This window comes from Dasypus novemcinctus, chromosome 1, assembly GCF_030445035.2.
Source record: "Dasypus novemcinctus isolate mDasNov1 chromosome 1, mDasNov1.1.hap2, whole genome shotgun sequence".
Lineage (NCBI taxonomy): Eukaryota > Metazoa > Chordata > Mammalia > Cingulata > Dasypodidae > Dasypus > Dasypus novemcinctus.
The window spans coordinates 167,037,205-167,056,172 of NC_080673.1; the positions used below are offsets into that span (position 1 = coordinate 167,037,205).

The 18,968-nt window shown below is 37.5% G+C and overlaps 1 protein-coding gene across 1 annotated transcript in view; it reads right to left on the reverse strand.

Annotated features, from left to right (window-relative positions):
* The window catches only part of KLB (klotho beta), a 34,585-nt gene extending 21,896 nt beyond the window's left edge, over positions 1 to 12,689 (reverse strand). Inside the window, exon 1 of the mRNA XM_004475457.5 lies at positions 11,866 to 12,689. Coding sequence (XP_004475514.2) covers positions 11,866 to 12,603 — 738 coding nt within the window. The 5' untranslated portion in view covers positions 12,604 to 12,689. The remainder of the gene's footprint in view (positions 1 to 11,865) is intronic.
* Between the last annotated feature and the right edge of the window lie 6,279 nt (positions 12,690 to 18,968).

Genomic DNA, 18,968 nt, shown 5'->3' on the forward strand with positions numbered 1-18,968 from the left:
TAGCTCTATGATCTTGGACAAATTATTTCCCTTCCAGAAACTTTGTTTCCCTCCTCCATTATGCTGAGATAAAAACACCCTACCTTTATATAAATGGGTCACGCAATGTGTAGGCTTTTGTGTCTGACTGACACTCTGTTTTGCCTTTGTGAGATTCATTCTTGTTGAATGTTACATGTCACAGCTTTCTTTTTCTTTGATATACAGGTTTCCATAGAAAAAATACACCATAATTTATAAACAAACAAACACCCTAGAAATTCGTTGTGAAGAGCAAATGAGGTTTATAAGTGAAGACTCTATGAAAACTAAACAAATGTACATTGATAGTATTTCAAAAGAGCAAACTACAAATAACTTACTGTGGAGCATTATGGTGGGGAATCTGCATGGGCATAAAAAGAGTATTCTGCATTCAGTTCACTCTTACCGCTCCGAGTTTCATGACAACTTTGTCCTCACTTGTTTTTTGTAGTGATTTGAGTTTTACTCATTGTCCTTTTGGACTGGGATTAATTTCAGTGAGATTCGTTTTTCCATCTCATGAGCACTTCTTTATATTAGTATCAAGTTTTATACTAATTACTATTGCTTGCTCTTCCAGACTATTTAAATCCATTCCTTCCTTCTGTACTCCACAAATACTTACTAGATGTTTATGGTATATAACCTTTACTATTCATTGCTAAAATGTATGTAACTATAATTTTCCTAAAATATATTATGTAACTGTTATTTCTTTGAGTTTTTTGACAACCTTGAAATATTCTTATATCTTATTTTCATTGTTCTCAGGAGAAAATTTAAACATTAATGAAAGCTACCATCTTTCATTAAAAAAATTTTAACCACACTATTTTTAATTATCCAAATTCATGGTTTCTATAGTTGGAATAACTCAGTAATGGTCATGTTAAAATTCATTTTAATGAATTCCTCCTATTTTCTTTTCAATCATTATATTTTCAAATTATTCTGATGAATCATTGATTGTTCTCAGTTTCAGGACTCCCCCATAGGAATCATGTAAAACTAAATTTTAACATATTTGTTTCCTTCAAAACAAGGGTCTTCTCTTGTTTCCTGAAACCGCAGTTGTTGTTATAGAAATCTAATTTCAATTATAATATTACTAAATTGAACTAATGCCTGAATCAAAATCTAATCCTGGTAACAAAAAGGGGAAAGGTCTAGAGTAAAGTTTATAACTTAATTAAATGAAGCATCTGTGGTTTTCCCCACATATTAGGAAAGAGAGTAAAGAAATCAATATTAGTAAATTGGTGGTTTCTTGACATTCAGGTTTCTTGCCTGAAGGGAGAACATTAGCTTGCCAACTTTGTAGAGGATGGAATGATGTTTTAAGCTTTCTGTTATTACATTAAAAATAGTGATCCTGATAATAATTTTTTAATGTAAAAAGTCCATATCTCAGAGTATAATTGAAGCTAAAATGGTCTGGGCTGGTGACTTGAAGCCTTTCCTCAAGATTTAGAAATCCTTAAGAATTAATCAATATAGAAACCACTCTGGAAATTACAAATAATATATTTATTACAATAATAAAAACAACACCTATCATTTATTTAAGATTGCAAGAAAAGCAGATTTACCATGAACTTACCAAAACTTAAACTTCAGGGTCCCTATAAATGTTGTAGTTTGGAAGAAGCCAAGTTGGGATCAGCAAGCATTCCTGGATTAGTTTTTCTGGTAAATTCTCTAAGGAGACTCAGTAAAAAGGGATCTGAATCTCCAAGACTACAGTAATTTTCTATGATTTTTTTTCATTCTAAATAAATACTTTCTCTTGCACCAATTACTGTATTTATGTATTTTGTATTTTTATATGTATTATGTCCATAATATATTTTTTTATTTTATTAATTTATTTTTTAGGTTATAAATGCCCAAGTTTTACTTGTGTGGCCTATACATATATTTTGAAGAGGGCTTTCCAAACTATTGAAGCCTCAGGCACACCCAACATAAATCTACTTCTGTCCTACAAGATTCCTGAGTACAAGGACTATATTTTGTTCACAATTGAACACTGATACCCAGGTCAGATTCTGGCTTAGATGTCTTGATAGTGAATCCAGCTATGGATCAGGTAGTTTGCTTGTCACCTGACATACATTTGTGATAATATAGCTTCTGCAGATTATGTCTTATTTTCCCATTTCAGAGAAAAAGAAACCAAAGTTCACAGAGGTTGGGCAATTGGTGGAGTGAGGATTTGAACCCAGGCCTTTCTTACCACTTCATTACACTGTCCTGCATTCTGTATATCCCACCATTTCTAAATTTTAAGCTGTAGAGAAGTGGCTATTGTTAGGAGCCACAACATATAGTTTTAAATTATATTTTCTTTCTGCTGCTCTTGGTTATTAAAAGAACTAAAGAGTTGTAGAATGAGGATACCATATTCCACCTTCTAGTGTGCCAAGAGAAAAATAATCTATATATGTCTGGAATTCAGGATCACCTGGAAAGTTTATGGAGGACCTGCCAGCAATTTGTATGTGTGTGTGTGTGTGTGTGTGTATGTGTGGTGGGAGGGAGCCTGGGGTCCAAAAAACCATGTTGTTGTCCAGGTGCCTAGTACAGTATGTGGCATTTATATGTCAGTCCCTGTCCCTTTGCCTAGAACCATCCTCATTGGTGTCAGAGATTAAATGATCCCTAGGGATTACCTCTACATGTGAATTTTTGTAAAAATTTATTTATTTCTCCCCCCTTCCCACCCCCCACCCCAGTTGTCTGTTCTCTGTGTCCATTTGCTGTGTGTTCTTCTTTGTCCGCTTCTGTTGTCAGCGGCACGGGAATCTGTGTTTCTTTTCGTTGCGTCATCTTGCTGCGTCAGCTCTCCGTGTGGGCGGCACCATTCCTGGGCAGGCTGCACTTTCTTTCGTGCTGGGCCGCTCTCCTTATGGGGCGCACTCTTTACGTGTGGGGCTCCCCTAAGCGGGGGACACCCCTGCATGGCAGGGCACTCCTTGCGCGCATCAGCACTGCGCATGGCCAGCTCCACACGGGTCAAGGAGGCCGGGGTTTGAACCGCGCACCTCCCATATGGTAGACGGACGCCCTAACCACTGGGCAAAGTCCGCTTCCCTCTACATGTGAATCTTGACCTGAAGGTAGTGGTCTTTATGCCATTGTCAGTCATAGACTGAAAGGGAAGAGTTGTTATGCTTGCACAGCATTTAATACAACACACCTTCAAACAAACAATAACTAAATTAGAACTAGAATTGGAATTAAATCCTTCAGCCTTCTAGTCCATTGTCATTTCCAGGACATCCTGCAATTAACTTATGTGCCTTTGAAACACACGTTCAGGGAAGCAGATTTGGCTCAACTGACAGAGCATCCACCTACCACATGGGAGGTCTAGGGTTCAAACCCAGGGCGTCCTGACCCATGTGGTGAGCTGGCCCACGTGCAGTGCTGATGCACGCAAGGAGAGCCCTGCCACACAGGGGTGTCCCCCATGTAGGGGAGTCCCACGTGCAAGGAGTGCACCCTGTAAGGACAGTCACCCTGCACAAAAAAAGTGCAGCCTGCCCAGGAGTGGCACTGACACATGGAGAGCTACACAGCAAGATGATGCAACAAAAAGAGACACAGAGTCCCAGTGCCACTGACAAGAATACAAACAGACACAGAAGAAAACACAGTGAATGGACACAGAGAGCAGACAACTGGGGGCCAGTGGGGAAGAGAAAAAAAAATCTTAAAAAAAAAGAAACACATGTTCATACCTTAAAACAGAAGATGACTGATGACTGTAAAAATGCAAAGGATATGTAACAGACATGGCATGAAATCTGCAAAGGGACAGCAGATGAAGAAAACCACATAACAAAAAAATGAGGAAGTAAAATATAAATTTGTTATTCTGAATTTCATTATACAGTAAAGGGTATTTTTTTTCACTCCATAATATCTTGATGTTCAAAATAAGGTAAGGGTGGTTAAAAGAAGGACGCATATAACACATATAAGTAACATGAAAAAGGACCAATAATAGTAAACCCCAGCCATTTATCAAAAACTTAGTCATATAATCTGCAGTGAAGATGTGACACTAAAAAGAATAATGAAAAGGTCTCACCAAAACACTAAAAGATCCTGACTTTCACCAGCTTCAGAGTACCCTTAAAATGTTTTCAAGGAATACTACTAAAAATAAAACAAACAAAAAAGCAAAAACAAACAAAAAAAGAGAGAAATAAAACACTATAGATCATCCATGGACCGCCAGGAATACTTCTTTGATTCATGTGTTACTGGCAAATAAATTAAAAGATTCTGATCTATCTTCAGCATCCCCATGATATTTCTGCAACAGAATATTCTGTTAATATTCAATAGTTTTAACTCTACCTTTTTCTAAATAGATTATTTTCTAATGTTGAGTTTTCTTAGTGACATTTTTATATGCAATTAAATGATTTATTTTATACTACATGGTAATGTAAAGTTTCCCTTAATTCATATTTCAGTCTATCTAGCACAATTTCCATTACTTACAGTATTTTCTGATCCCCAGTTGAGTCAAATTTTCCATGTATGAGAGTGTTCACATCAAATCAAGTTGTTTAAATAGGACCACAATATTATTCTCTGAGCATTTTTAATTACACTTATTTAAACTTTGTTAATCATTCACTCAAGTATAACTTTTTCTATTTAATGGTTAGAAACAGTAAATAGTGTTCTCTTGAAGATTTTGGAATACCAATTTATAGACTGTAAATCAATGTTTTACATGACATATCTAATGATGGTATTTTATTATAGAAACTGTCTTTGGCAACTCCAACTCACAAGCAGTTTTCATCCACGATTCAAATTTTATTTAAAAATCTATGAGAATACTAGGTTTTGACATGTTTAATCAGTGTTTTGTATATTTTGTTAGACATGTCTTAGATCCTTATGGGAGATGAGTTGGTATTATTAATGTAGGTACTATGCATTAGCTAATTCAGTGGATAATTGTGTTAACTAATTTACTTAAATTCTAGATGATATTGCTAAGGGCACAAATATGTGACTTACTGTCACTTTAATGGGGCACTAAAATTTTGAGTAAATAGTAATTAAAATCATAGGAGCAATGAAAACCTCATGGTTAATATATGAGTCAGGTGATAAATGGTTCTTAGATTTCTTGGAAAAGTAAAACAGGTTGATAGATTGTTTCAGTCTTTAAATAGGCAAAGTGATGTCAAATACCTGTTGGGTCAGCATCATTACAAGTGGTTGTCATGAGTTCATTGAGGCAAGATAACTGATTCATGCTTACCAGCTTTGATACAGACAGATTAGATTTGAATTTTGACTCACATCAGCTGTGAAACTTGGGCAAATTTCTCTGAGCCTCAGTTTTATCAACTGTAAAATGGGTATAACAACACCTACCCAAAGAAGTTGTGTTTTGAGAATTAAATGAGATAATATATGAAAAATAACAAGTACAGTTTCTGACACACAGTAGGTATGAAATAAAGTATTCTTCTCGTAATAATTAAGAATAGTATGACAGGGGAGCAGATGTAGCTCAAGAGCTTGAGCATCTGCTTCCTATGTACAAGGTCCAAGGTTCAATTCCCAGTACCTCCTAAAAACAAATGAACAAACAAACAAAAATAACTCTTATTGGGAAATGGAGTTATTGGAGCTTAGTAGTTAAATGCCTGATTCCCATGTATGAGATGAGATCCTCGGCTCAATCCCTGGTAACTCCTAAAAAAAAAAAAATTATCCCGTGACAGAATGTCAAAAAGTATCTGTAATAATTGTCTGAATCCTCAATTTTGCTTTAAGAATTAATACTATTTTCTGTCCTTTCTCCTCCCTCTTTTGTGTTATTTATTTATTTACTTTTCGATGTGGGAGGAAAAATGGTGGTAGAAGGTAGAAAATAAGATTTTTAAAAACCTCTTTTTTTCTGTCCTTCATTGACAAAAAAGCTTGGGCTAGTTTTTTAGCTGCAAGACTGCAAAAAATTAATTTTGGCCTGTTATTCTCTTGCAACTCAGCTTTAGCAAGGGAGTTTTTTTTAAAAGTCCTTTTTTTTCCTTTATGAAAAAAAAAATGTTTTCAGATAACCCTTGAAGATTTTGCTTCTATTTAACCAAGAAAGGCTAAAAACGTCTCCTGCTAGTATTTCCATTTCAAAATATTACACTTAATCTGCAATATATTGGTGGGGGTTGGACAGAAGGAGGTTTAGGAATGCCATTTAATTTAAATGTGCATATGAAACATTGCAGCCTTCTTGATGTTCAAGAAAGCTTTTGTAGCGGTATGCTAGCAAGAAACACTTAGTTATTAGTTATGGCAATGGTGACTTTTTCACAACTGTTTTTGCAGTTTTAACACTGAATTTTTGTTAAAAATTTTGGCAGAAACTTTTTAAAGAGTACTCTGTAGAGATGGTCATTTTCTTTGAAATATAAAATGTTCTCATCTTCTTGTTTTATTTTTTCTTTAACTTTTAACTATGGAAATTGTCATTTACACAAAAATAGGAAGAACAGTATAATGAACCCTCCTGTATGCACCATCCAGCTTTAATGATCATCAACATTTTGCAGCTTGTTTCAAGATGGGTTTTTAATGGTCAAATTTTTAATAGAAACATGCATGCATAATTGATTTACCTGTTGTGAAAAGACTGTGCAATATTTATGCAAGAGAAGGGGATGGGGGAGGGGGACAGGGAGAGGGAGAAAGAGAGAGTCTGCAACCCACATCAATTCAATTGCTTTAAATCTTATCTGGGACAAGGTAGTATCTTACCTAAATAGAAGAAAATCAATTATTTATTGAATACCTAACACAAGCCCAGTATTTTGCTAGCTTCTCTAGGGGAATAACACCAAGAAGTATTAAGACAAAGTCTTCAAAGAAGTGGAAAAACATGGAAGAAACATAGTCTTGTCCCAAGCTTAGGAGCAAGTTAGTGGAGTCTTAGCCTAAATTAGGTTTCCCAACATTTCTTGTCCTGAGAGCCTCTTTCACAGAATTAAGCAATCTCTTGAAACCCTTAGGAATTAAAAAAATAATTTCATCATTTGTATGTGGCAGTATTTAGTGGAGTCATAAACTGAATGCATTATCTTCTTATGAACAAACCCCCATCCAACCTCTGTGCATGTTTCCTTAGAAGCTCTCAAATTATTAAATTATTATGTGTATTTATTGACTTAAAATTAAATGGAAACAGGTAGACACCATTACTACCTTTGTTAATGTGAACCCTTGGATACCTCATGAATCCTGGCGCTTTGCTGGTCTGATAGATGAGAGTTGGAGATGGAGGGCACTCTTAGAGTGTCCCATTTTGTCATCCTGTGGTTTGGTTACTGAGCCAGGAAATTGTTCCTTTTTTGCTTGAGCCAATTTGCATTAGGTTTCTGTCAATTACAAACAAAAGTGTATTGACTAATACACCACCAGATTAACCTAGGCCATATTTCAAGAATTAGCAATAATGCAACAAAGACCGAACTTGAGATTGGTTTCGAACAGAAATCCTAAACTGCGCATTCAATCAACTTTTATACCTAGCATGCACCCAATACTGTGTTAGGTGTTGGGTACATGACAAATGCAAATTATCTTTGCTTTGAAGGAACACTTAGTATGGTTGGAGAGACAGAAAAGTACCATAAGGTAGAAGGAGTGCTATGATGCTAACAAGCACACCTTATTATGGGAGCCCAGAGGAGGAGCACTTAACCCCAAAGGGTCAAGAATAACGTAAAGGTGGTGACTGTCTGAAAGGAGTCTTGAAGGACATTCCATGGTCAAAGCAGGAAGCAAGAAGGATATTGTAGCAGGAGAGAGCAAGCTAGTGAAGGCTAGATGGAAAGGAAGAGCAAGCTAAAGTTGATCCACTGTTACTAGTCCACTGTGGTGGAGTGCGAGGTGCAAGGGGGTGGCGTTAGTGGTGGGGACCAGAGAGTGGCCAGAGAGGAGGCTGGGGGTTGCATCAAGAAGGCCTTGGTGATACTGTACATACAGGGCAACACCTATTACAGGGATGAAAGGCAAAATGTTAAAAACAAATCTTTATAATATTGTTAATATTATAATATTCATTTTTATTAATACACCAATTTATTTTTACTTTATCTTAGCACTTCTAAATTAGTATGTATACTTGTAATCTTTAAACCCATCACTATATTTCATTGTCCTATTATTGAATTTGGCAATATATTCACTGTTGAAGAAGTTTTGGACCACAGAGAGGTTCAGCTATGGCAGGGGAGGAGCATTGCTTCGGGGTGTTATTGATGGGGTGCCTTTTGGCCTTGAATAAAAGGGGGAAATGGCAAAGTCAAATGAGTTGATATGGCTAAGAGACTCTCTTCAAAAAAGAGTCAGGAGGTCATCAGAGGGGTCATGCTTACACACTCTTCAGGAGGACCCCAGAAACAGCCAAAGTGGTTACAACCCCAGGTTCTGGTTCTCCTGAGGGCTATGGAGACCCACAGGGATATGGTCATGGCAGATGGCTCTGGAGCTCAGTACCATGTCAGTTGGCCCTACTTTGGAATTTGTGTCCCTGAGTGTGATCGAGCTGGACTCAGATGTGACCTTTCTACAAGTGCCTCTTCTGTTACTTTTAATGAACTCTTGGTTGGTGCTAGCATTGGTGTATACCCAGGAGACTTGAATCTCTGGACTGTCCATGTTCCACCTGGGCCCTGAGCCTCAGCAGAGTTGCAACTCCTACTCTCTGGTTCATTGGACTTACCCAGGTCAGCTAACAGGGAGGTGAAGATGGTCAACCACTACACCAGGGAACTGAGAGTGCCTACAACTGCAAGCAGGAGAATTGCATCCATCATCCATGTGGAATCTAAGTCCCCTCTTAATATAGAGGTGGAGTGAACATTACTATACCAGGACCCAGAGAATGGAGGAATAAAATATGGGTTAGAGTGGGGAAAAAAGACAAAAACATTTTACGGTAGTTCAGATATTTTTCTATGCATATTTATACATATGCAGATTTATAAAATTGAATTTTACTATATATTATAATCTAATTGTTTTAATAACTATATTGTTGAATTGTTGAACATAATTCACTGTTTATATTTCTATGTCATATTTTTAAGTGGCTATCAAATGTATGGATGTTTATTTAAGATCTGACTTATTTTGAGCACTAACAACAACAACAAAAAAAGAAGGCCTTGGTGAAAAATCAGGACTTCAGCCTTGAAACTTGGAGCCACGAATGGACTTTATGCAGGACACTAACAGGACGCACGTTGGAAATACCACTCTGTAAACTGGGGCACTAATAGGTACCTGGCAGGGCCATTGCAAAGATTATAGATATTACTTAAAGCAGTGATTACTGTGATTAGACATGGCCAAGTAAGAGAATTCATTCTCATTCTATTCCAAAAATGCAGAGTGGAGCATCCATTAATAGGAGTGATATGGGGAAATTTTACCTGAGGCATAGACTCACTTTAAGGTAAATCACCAGATCTGCAATAAAGTGGAATCTAAATTCCAGGTCAGTTTCAAGACCAGTTGGACCATTCAGGTTTCCTCCAAAGCAGGACATTTCAGACTGAGATGGAGTTTTCAAGATCATCTTGGAGCTAAGAAGACCCCAGTGGGTGCTATGACATCTTTTCAATATCTGCGGATTGGGTAATGGGGTGGTCTATCACTATCCATGAATTCAGTTTTATTTTAGGCTAATTTAACTCAATAAATATTCTTGGATGAAAAAATCTGAAAGAATGTGTCTCTAGGGTCACAAAGTAGCGCCATAAGGAAGAAATACTTCATTGAAACATATAAAAAAATCAAAGAAATCTTTTCTGTATAAAACGAAGAACAGGGAGGGAACAAATGGGAAAACAAGTTCACCTCAGGCTACCAAAACATTGCAAGATTTCTATCTAGTGCTATAAGTCACTGGGTTATAAAGCAAATTTCACTTTCTGACTTATTTCAAGTGACCTCTTACACCATTTAATTAGGTTCATGACTTAGAAAGTTTAAGAAAATGAAATTGCTTGGAAAGCACAATAATTAATAACTTTAATCCCTTGATTTAAAACAAAAAAAAATTCTCACTATTGAAAAGTGCTAATTTTGTGTTCAAAGGCAGAAGCTTATCTTGAATTAGAGGGAAATGAAAAAAATTGGAAATAAAGTATTTTGTCAGCTAAGTTTGGAATCAATATTTATTATTTAAAAACTTTTCCTGGTTATTTTTTATCGTACAGCCAGTTTTTAAGGCTTTAAATAAATCCAGGAGGAGAGAGGAATTCAACTTTTCATTTTCTACCCTTTGGGTCAATATGATTTTTTAAAGATTTACAAGCACTTTTATTGTTTTCATACTTTTAAACAGCTCTATGAAAAATAAATTTTCTAACATATATACATAATCTTAATAACTGTTAAATAGCTATAACTTTTCTCCTTTTTAAAGGTCTTATTTGCCAAAGCAAACCATATCCACAATTAATAGTATATTCTATACACAGCTCTATTCAAAGATGTGCAAATGAGCTTGAAATCATAATGCAATCTGTTTACTGCAAGGACAGGTATAACTGAGCCCATAGCACAAATGCACTTGTGTAATAACCTAGAAAATTAAAAAAGAAAAGAGGGTTAGCAGATATTTTGTAATGCAAGGAGAATTGACATAGTTTTCTGTTTCAAACCACTTTTTCTATGTCTAGATATTTAACATTTTATTATTAAAACTTTAAATTACTTCCCCTAGCTGATTCTGCAGCCCAATTACTAAAGTGTTTCTCATTTTCAAAATGCAACAGGTGCTCAGAGTAATTTTTTTTCCCTCAAATAACCTATTTGGCTTTGAAAATTAAACCTGATCCCAGATATTGTCAGCTTCAATGTAAGGCTAGGTCTCTTGGAAATTCCTGAGCAATTAAGTTTTTAAGAAAAATTATTAAGTAAAAACCTTTAGTGTTTAATTATGTGGTCATTTATAAGTCCCATGTTTACAACAGATGAATTTTACTCTGTAACCTGGAGCAAATTATTTAACCTTACAAAGTCTCAGTTTCCTCTTCTTTAAAATGGGGACAATAATAGGACCTAGTTCATAAGATTGTCATGAGGATTAAATGTGATAACACATGTAAAGGCTTAATGTAGTCCATGGTGCTTATTAGTATTAGCTAATATTTTGCTTGCATTTTCACTACTGTCTTAATCATCTTAATGTTGCCCAACATAAACTCTAGTTTTTGAAACATACTGCTATAACACACTTAGTAGAACACATTCTTCCCAATTTCTATATTGCTCATTTAATTTTAACTCCCAGAAAAAATTAATCTAATCTTTTCTGCCACATAACACAAACCAACTGTAAGGGGCATTTATTTTAATTCCTATATTTAATATGTATGTTAGCTAACATTTATTTAGTTTGCTATAATTAAATACCACTAAAAAGAGAAATACTAACAGAAAATATGTATATGAAATGGTCTTGCTGTAATATAATTCTGAAATGCTTATGTGTTGTCAGAAAAGGGTTTCAATAATTGTTTGTAAAATAGTGGTTTTCCATAGAATGAAAGTAAACTCATAATCTCACACTCTAAAGTATAATTGTGGGTTAAAAAATAGTATCAAAGTACAAATTTTGAGGAAACCCATTGGATTAATATACAACAATAATTTAGATAAATAAGACATTCACCACTTCAAATATGAAATTTGAAGACACACTATGTGAATTACTATAAAATTGGTTGAGGTGTTTTCCCTCTAACTGGTGCATCTTACCTTCTGAAGCTATAATATGAAGCCAGTGTACAATACCTTGATCAGATTGTGTCCCACAGCGTAGACAGCTGCTAAATTTCCCTTCTCTCCAGGAGCATGCACACCTGTCCCATACCCATGCCAAGCAACTAGATATGGGTTGTGAATTGTAATCCAGTATCTGACACGGTCCCCAAACGTCTGGAAACAGTATGTGGCATAGTCATTGAAGATATCTATTATGGTTTCATTTTTCCACCCCCCATATTTTTCTTGTAGCAACAAAGGCAAATCCCAGTGGTACAAAGTAACCACAGGTTCAATGTTTCTAAGTACTAGAGCGTCCAAAAGAGTGTTATAGTACCGGAGACCTTCTGGATTGGCAACTCCTACTATTCCATCGGGGAAAAGCCTTGGCCAGGAAATTGAGAACTGATAAAAAGAAACTCCTAAGAAATCCAAGGCTGATAAGTCTTTTTCCAGAAAAATGTAGCTGTCACTGGAACCATTCGTGTTGTTGACATTTTTAAGGTGCGTTTGGATGAAGTGATCCCAGATAGACAGTCCTTTGCCATCCTTCTTCCAACTCCCTTCCACTTGAAACGCTCCAGTCCCGACACCCCAGAAAAAGTTTTTAGGAAAAATGTCATAGAGAAACAGCTGACTTTCATTTACCGGACTAAAATTAGGATTTTTTGACCATATAGCTCTTCCGTCGCTAGACAATCCGGTAACAGCTCGTAGAAGAATAAATGCCGACAGGATGACAGATCTTTGCAGACCCCCGTTGGACATTGTTTTCCTGTAGCGTATGTCTCTTTCATCCGTGCCGAGGAAAATCCATTCATTCCCTGGAGATCCTGCCGCACAGCCTGGCTTAATTTACCACTAACTGCTGGACAGTCTTATCAACGCTTCAGTAAAAGCTTGTGATTGTAAAGCTCTGTCAATGATTAGCTTGAACTGTGAGACTTAGGATAGGTCATGGAGAGCAACGTAACTTGAGGGAGGTGCCCCTGTTACAGTCACCAACACGCTTCCTTCTCTCTCGTGGGAAAACATAGATGAAAATGCATTAGTGACAGTAGTTCAAATGTGTAACTAACACACAAGTAAACAATGACTACACATGCATAAAAAGGCCATGTTTTCTGGGCAGCCCAAATCTTTTCTGAATGTTTTGAACATGACTGAATAAGGTACATGCCTTTTTAGTTTTGTAGTTTTTGAGTGGTAATTTTATTTGACATTTCAGGGAAACAATCTAATATAAAATAAATAGCACCCCTGTAATCAATCATATAGAGCTAGAAAACAAGATATCACTCTTCCACAGAAATGATAACACATCTAAGAATAATCTTAACAATAAATGAGACTTATTTTTCAGTAAATTATTAAAATATAATAATAGATTTGAAAGAAGACTTGAATGAAGAATTATAGCATTTTCTGGATGGAAACACTGAATGTTTTCCAGTTTAATTTATAAATTTAATGCACTTTTAATCAAAATCCTCAAATCTCAAATTCTACTTCAACAAAATTATTGTCAGATTTGATTTGAAGAATAAGTAGGCAATAATTACCAAAAAAGAAAATAATGAAAGCATAGAATACCTTCTGATATTAAATCATAAGAAACCATGACGAAGAAAGAAAGAAAGAAACCATGACAATTTAAAAACCATGATTCTGGAATAAAAATAAACAGAAAGAAATATGGTACAGAATTTATAGCTGCTGAATAACCTTTAAAAATTTAATGTTTTAATATTTGAGGTATTGTGTATTAATGAGAGGCAGACTAATTTAGTTTTTAGATCATTTAGATATGGCTATATGATCTGGGACAAGTTATTTAAACTTTCTGTACCTCAGTTTCCCCTTTTATAAGAAAAAGCATATTAATAGTATCTACTTCATGGATTATCATGAAGATTAAATGAGTTAATACATGTAAAGCAGTTAGAAGAGAGACTAGCACATAGTAAGTGCTCAATAAATATTCTCTTATTTTTAAGATGAAAGGGAAAATTATTCATTAAGTGATGCTAGAATTTAGCATAAAGGACACTTTGTCCTGGCCCCTTCCTACAATTTAAGTCTCATTTCTCATCAGGTAGATACAGCATCCTTGTCTATAGTCATAACAAATAACTTTAGTAAGTTGTACACATCTTGCTCACACATACCCTAGTGCCTTGGTACATGTCTCTGCACTGTCACCCAGGTACCTCCTCTGGAAGGCCTTTCTTTCTTTTTTTAAGATTTATTTGTTTATTTATTTCTCTCCCCTTCCCCCCTCACCCCGGTTGTCTGTTCTCTGTGTCTATTTGCTGCATCTTCTTTGTCCTCTTCTGTTGTTGTCAGCGGCACAGGAATCTGTTTCTTTTTGTTGCGTCACCTTGCTGTGTCAGCTCTCCGTGTGGGCGGCACCATTCCTGGGCAGGCTGCACTTTCTTTCGCGCTGGGTGGCTCTCCTTACTGGGCACACTCCTTATGCCCAGTGGGGCTCCCCTACATGGGGGACACCCCTGTGTGGCAGGGCACTCCTTGCGCGCATCAGCACTGCACATGGGCCAGCTCCACATGGATCAAGGAGGCCCGGGGTTTGAACCACAGACCTCCCATGTGGTAGACAGACGCCCTAACCACTGGGCCAAGTCCGCCGCCTGGAAGGCATTTCTTACTCCCCAGTTTGATTTAGATGGTTCTCCTCCATGTTCCCACGGCACCCCATGCCTTCCCTCTTATGATATTTGTCACATAAGAAATTGTCTGTATCCTCTATCCAACTATTTATTTATTTATTTATTTATTTATAACAGGGAGAATGACTGTTTGGTGACCTCTTGAGTATTTTAGGCCTAGCTATATGCCGGTGTCTGGTGTATAGTAATCACTAAACAGATATAAATTGAATGAATGAAGGTACCTACAGTATGCTATGCATACCTTTATCCCTGCAATTTCCCACATAATCCTGAAATTATTAGTCTTCTCTACTAGATTGTAAGAATATCTCATCTAAATGTATACTATTGCATATCAGAGTAAATGCTTAATAATTAGCTATTGAATAGAGTTGGTTCAATTAACCATTTTTTAAAATCTTAAAATGTATTAATTTATTTAAATCCTCACAAATATATTTAATTAAAAATACATAGTCACAGAAATCTAGAAGAAAGCAGAAGAAAATAGTGAATTAAATATAAAGTTTATATATAATTACATATAATATAAAAAATTAAAATAAATGAAAACTAAAAAAGTTGAAATCAAATAAACTATGAAAGATATTTGAACAAATCTAAAAGACAAAAGATCAATTTTTGCATAAAAATTTCATGAAATCATTAAGAAAAGCAAAATCTCTAATAGATCAATGATCAAACAGCATGAATAAAAATACACAAAACAGGAAATGTAACTGCTTAACTAGTGGAAAAAATTATAATAATGTAATAGGAACAATAACCAATACATAGAATTATAAGAAAATACATTTTACCATATCATGTTTGGTTTATGAACTATGATTTATAGTTTCTTTCACATATATATTTTACACTTTTAATAAAAAAGAACATAAAAAATAAAAAGTGACCAATATCATATGTAAATGTTTATTGACAAAGGTTAAGGGTTGTAATGTATACTGAGTATTCATTTGCTAATGACCAATAATTTCAGATTTCAGATGAAAAATAAAGAAAATGTATAATGTCAGGGCAAGTTCTTTAAGCTGATTAAATCAGCAAACATGTAGATAAAAATAATAAATATGAAGAAATTTTTATCATGATACTAGGCTTAAAGAATTTTCAAGTATTTATGAAAACAGGTTATGAATTTATGAAACATTTAACATAATTTAGTCAGTCAGGATAGGGGTTTCATCTCTTCTAAACAATCATCAAATATTTATTGAATGTTTTACCACATCAAGGGCTCTTGTTAGGTCCTGGAAGGGAATATACAAATATAATATAAGGTTTGTGTTCCTGCCCTCAAAGAGCTTACAATTTAATCAAGGAGAAGGCATCGGGAAGCAGATTTGGCCCAATGGATAGGGCGTCCACATACCACATGGAAGGTCCAAGGTTCAAACCTAGGGCCTCCTGACCCGTGTGGAGCTGGCCCACGCGCAGTGCGGATGCATGCAAGGAGTGCTGTGCCACGCAGGGGTGTCCCCTGTGTAGGGGAACCCCATGCACAAGGAGTATGCCCCATAAGGAGAGCTGCCCAGCACAATAAAAGTGCAACCTGCCCAGGAATGGCGCCGCACACATGGAGAGCTGACGCAGCAAGATGATGCAACAACAACAAAGAGACACAGATTCTGGGTGCTGCTGACAATAATACAAGTGGACACAGAAGAACACAATGAATGGACACAGAGAGCAGACAACGGGGGGGGGGGGGGATAAATAAAAAATAAATCTTAAAAAAAAAAAAAAGGGAAAAGGCATAATAAAAACCATAAAAATACCTAAGAATACAAATAGTATCTCCCAGGTCCAAGCAAGTAGCACAGACATATATGCTCTAGGAATTCTATATTCAAAACACCACTTCATATTGCTTCATACGGTGATAGAACTTGGCATCTGAGAGAGACCTTAAAGGTCATAAGTTCATCTAGTTTAGTCCTTTATTTATAAATGAGGATTTTTCAGAACAAGATAATAGAGGTAAGAATTCATTTGTTTCATCATTCATTCAACAAATATTTATTGAGTAGCTTCTATGTGACAAACACTTTAAGTGTTGGGATTTAAAATGAAGATGCCACAGTATTCACAAGTCTTACAGAAACACCTGGTGAATCTAGCTTGGTGAATGTGTGTGTGTGCAGATGTGTAGGTGGAAGGATAGAGTAGGGGTCCCTGAAAACTCTGAGTTGAGTCTTGAAAAAATGAAAAATGACAAAACATTAGCCAGAAGAAGGGAAGAGGTGCGGAGAGAGCAGATGTTGGGAAAGTCAAGGACGCACTCAGCCGCCATCTTCAAGCCCTTGCCTTGCCCCCTCCTTTTCCCCTGGGGCTTGTTTGTGTGTAGGCATTTGTTAGGTTTTCACTCTTGTTTGTTTGCAGGCAGGTGTTCGATTTGTTTCTATTTTGCAAGAGACTGTAGGCAGCTAGGGGAGCTGTTAAATCTTAATCAGCCCCAGTTGCTTGCCAGGGCAAGCAACGCCATTGAGAGCCCATCACTCAGTAGGTGCAGGTGTCCCTCATCTCTGGTGTGAAGATAGGTGTGTAGAACTTCCGAGCACAGCCACGGTTGGTCCCTTACTCCAACGCAAAGAGAGGCATGCAGAGATGTCACCCACCAACCCTGACCCAAAGAGCTTGGCTTCCCCAGGGGGCCGGCCAAGGTGGGATCTCTTCCCCTGATTTTTGAACCCTTCATGCGGTGCAAGCAATGAGGCAGTCATTTTCTGGCAGCTTCTGTTGTGTTCGAGCCTGTGTTTCATGATGTACCATACAGCACTCACTCCACAGGTTTGGTGCAGTGAACATGGTGCATGGGGAAGTATGGAGTGGGTTGATTAATTGATGCTTCTTTTTATCAAGCTTGCACTCTTTTTGTTATATGCTCTCTAGATCGTCTTAGGTAACACAGGACTTGTGGCTCTGTGTGCTAAACTGAAAGACTGTCTCCATCTTTTGGGGGAAGGGTGGTGATAAATAGGTCTTTGGAAATCACCCCCCATGGGTGCTAGGGAGTTGGCTAGCTGGTTCCACGCTGGGATCATGAAATTGGTGCTTCTAGCACCTACACACGCTCCCCTGGCTCCTGGCTTCTTAGATCTGTTCTCATTCTGGAACCAGGCACACTCACACTCAGGCCACCTAGACTGACCTTGTGGTTAATGTGAAGCCAATCGTTATTCAGGAGAACTGAAATCGGGACCCAGAGGTGAAAAGGAAAGTACAAGTTTTATGGAGGAGATACGGGATATGAAAGATAAATACAGATAGATGCCTGCAGAGGATCTCCTCTCCTTGCTGTCCCAACTTTACAATGAAGGTGCCACTACTACCCTGATCAACCAACCAGGCTGAATGCAGCAGTCTTGGCCACTTTGTGTCCTCCAATAAAATAGTAGTCAGTTGGAGTTAAAGGAGGAGTAAGCAAGGGGTGGAGAGGGAGTAGCTGACGGTGCAGCCACAGGCATTCCACCGCCCCAGCCTCTGTTTGACTAGATTCTTCAGGGAGTCAGATAGCCAAATGCTACCCTGGGTGACCGCTCCCAGATTCCAACTAGGGCTTGGAGTAAGGAGGAGGAATCCATGGTCACCCTGTGGCAGCTGAGTGTTGATGTATGGATACTTCACCCCCACTGGAGGGATTTAGCCACTCACAATGTTCCCATTTCGTGGGGGGACATTGATGACTTTATTAGAAAGGGCTTCCTGAGTGGGGCTACAAGCTGGTTTTTCTCCTCACTCTAAGGCTTCCCCTGGGAGATGCTGTTGAATGGGTTTACATACCTGCCCTGCTTGGGACAAGGGCTCCTGTACTAGAAAGGTGGCTGCCGTATTAACTGACAAAGGAGCCAAACTGATGGGCAGTAGATGCCCACCTTTAACCCAGCAAATGCTGAGACCCCGTGGGATGGCTTGGTGGTTGCCTCTTGCTCTCCTGGCCTTCACTCCCTGAGCTATGTCCTTGTGGCTGCTGGATCAAGAGGTTCCAAAGGACACCATAGAAGAGATCTCCAATGGAGAACTTTGGGGAAAAATTAAAACTAGGAGGAGGGACAGTCTGCTTTTGCCCAACCCCCTCGTCACAATCCCTAGATACAAGCAGTAAGAAGGAGGATCATTGAGGTCTCCCACCTCTCCCTTTGGCACCAACTGAGGAGTCATGTCCACAGGAAGGACCTCTTTACCCAGACTTGACTAAAGTGAAAATGGCCTAGGAATGGGCCAAGGGACCGACCCCCTCTCAGGACCAAAAGCCTTATGTCCTGGCATGTGTTTAATTTGGGGGCAATGAACAAACCTATATGGTCCTTTTAGATACAGGCTCCCAAGTCAGTATCAATCTAGCAGACGCAGAGGGGAGGGGGCAATAAATAGCATTAGGAAGTTTGGGCATTCCACACAAATATGCAGATGGGAAGTTACCACTACCCTGTGGGTTGA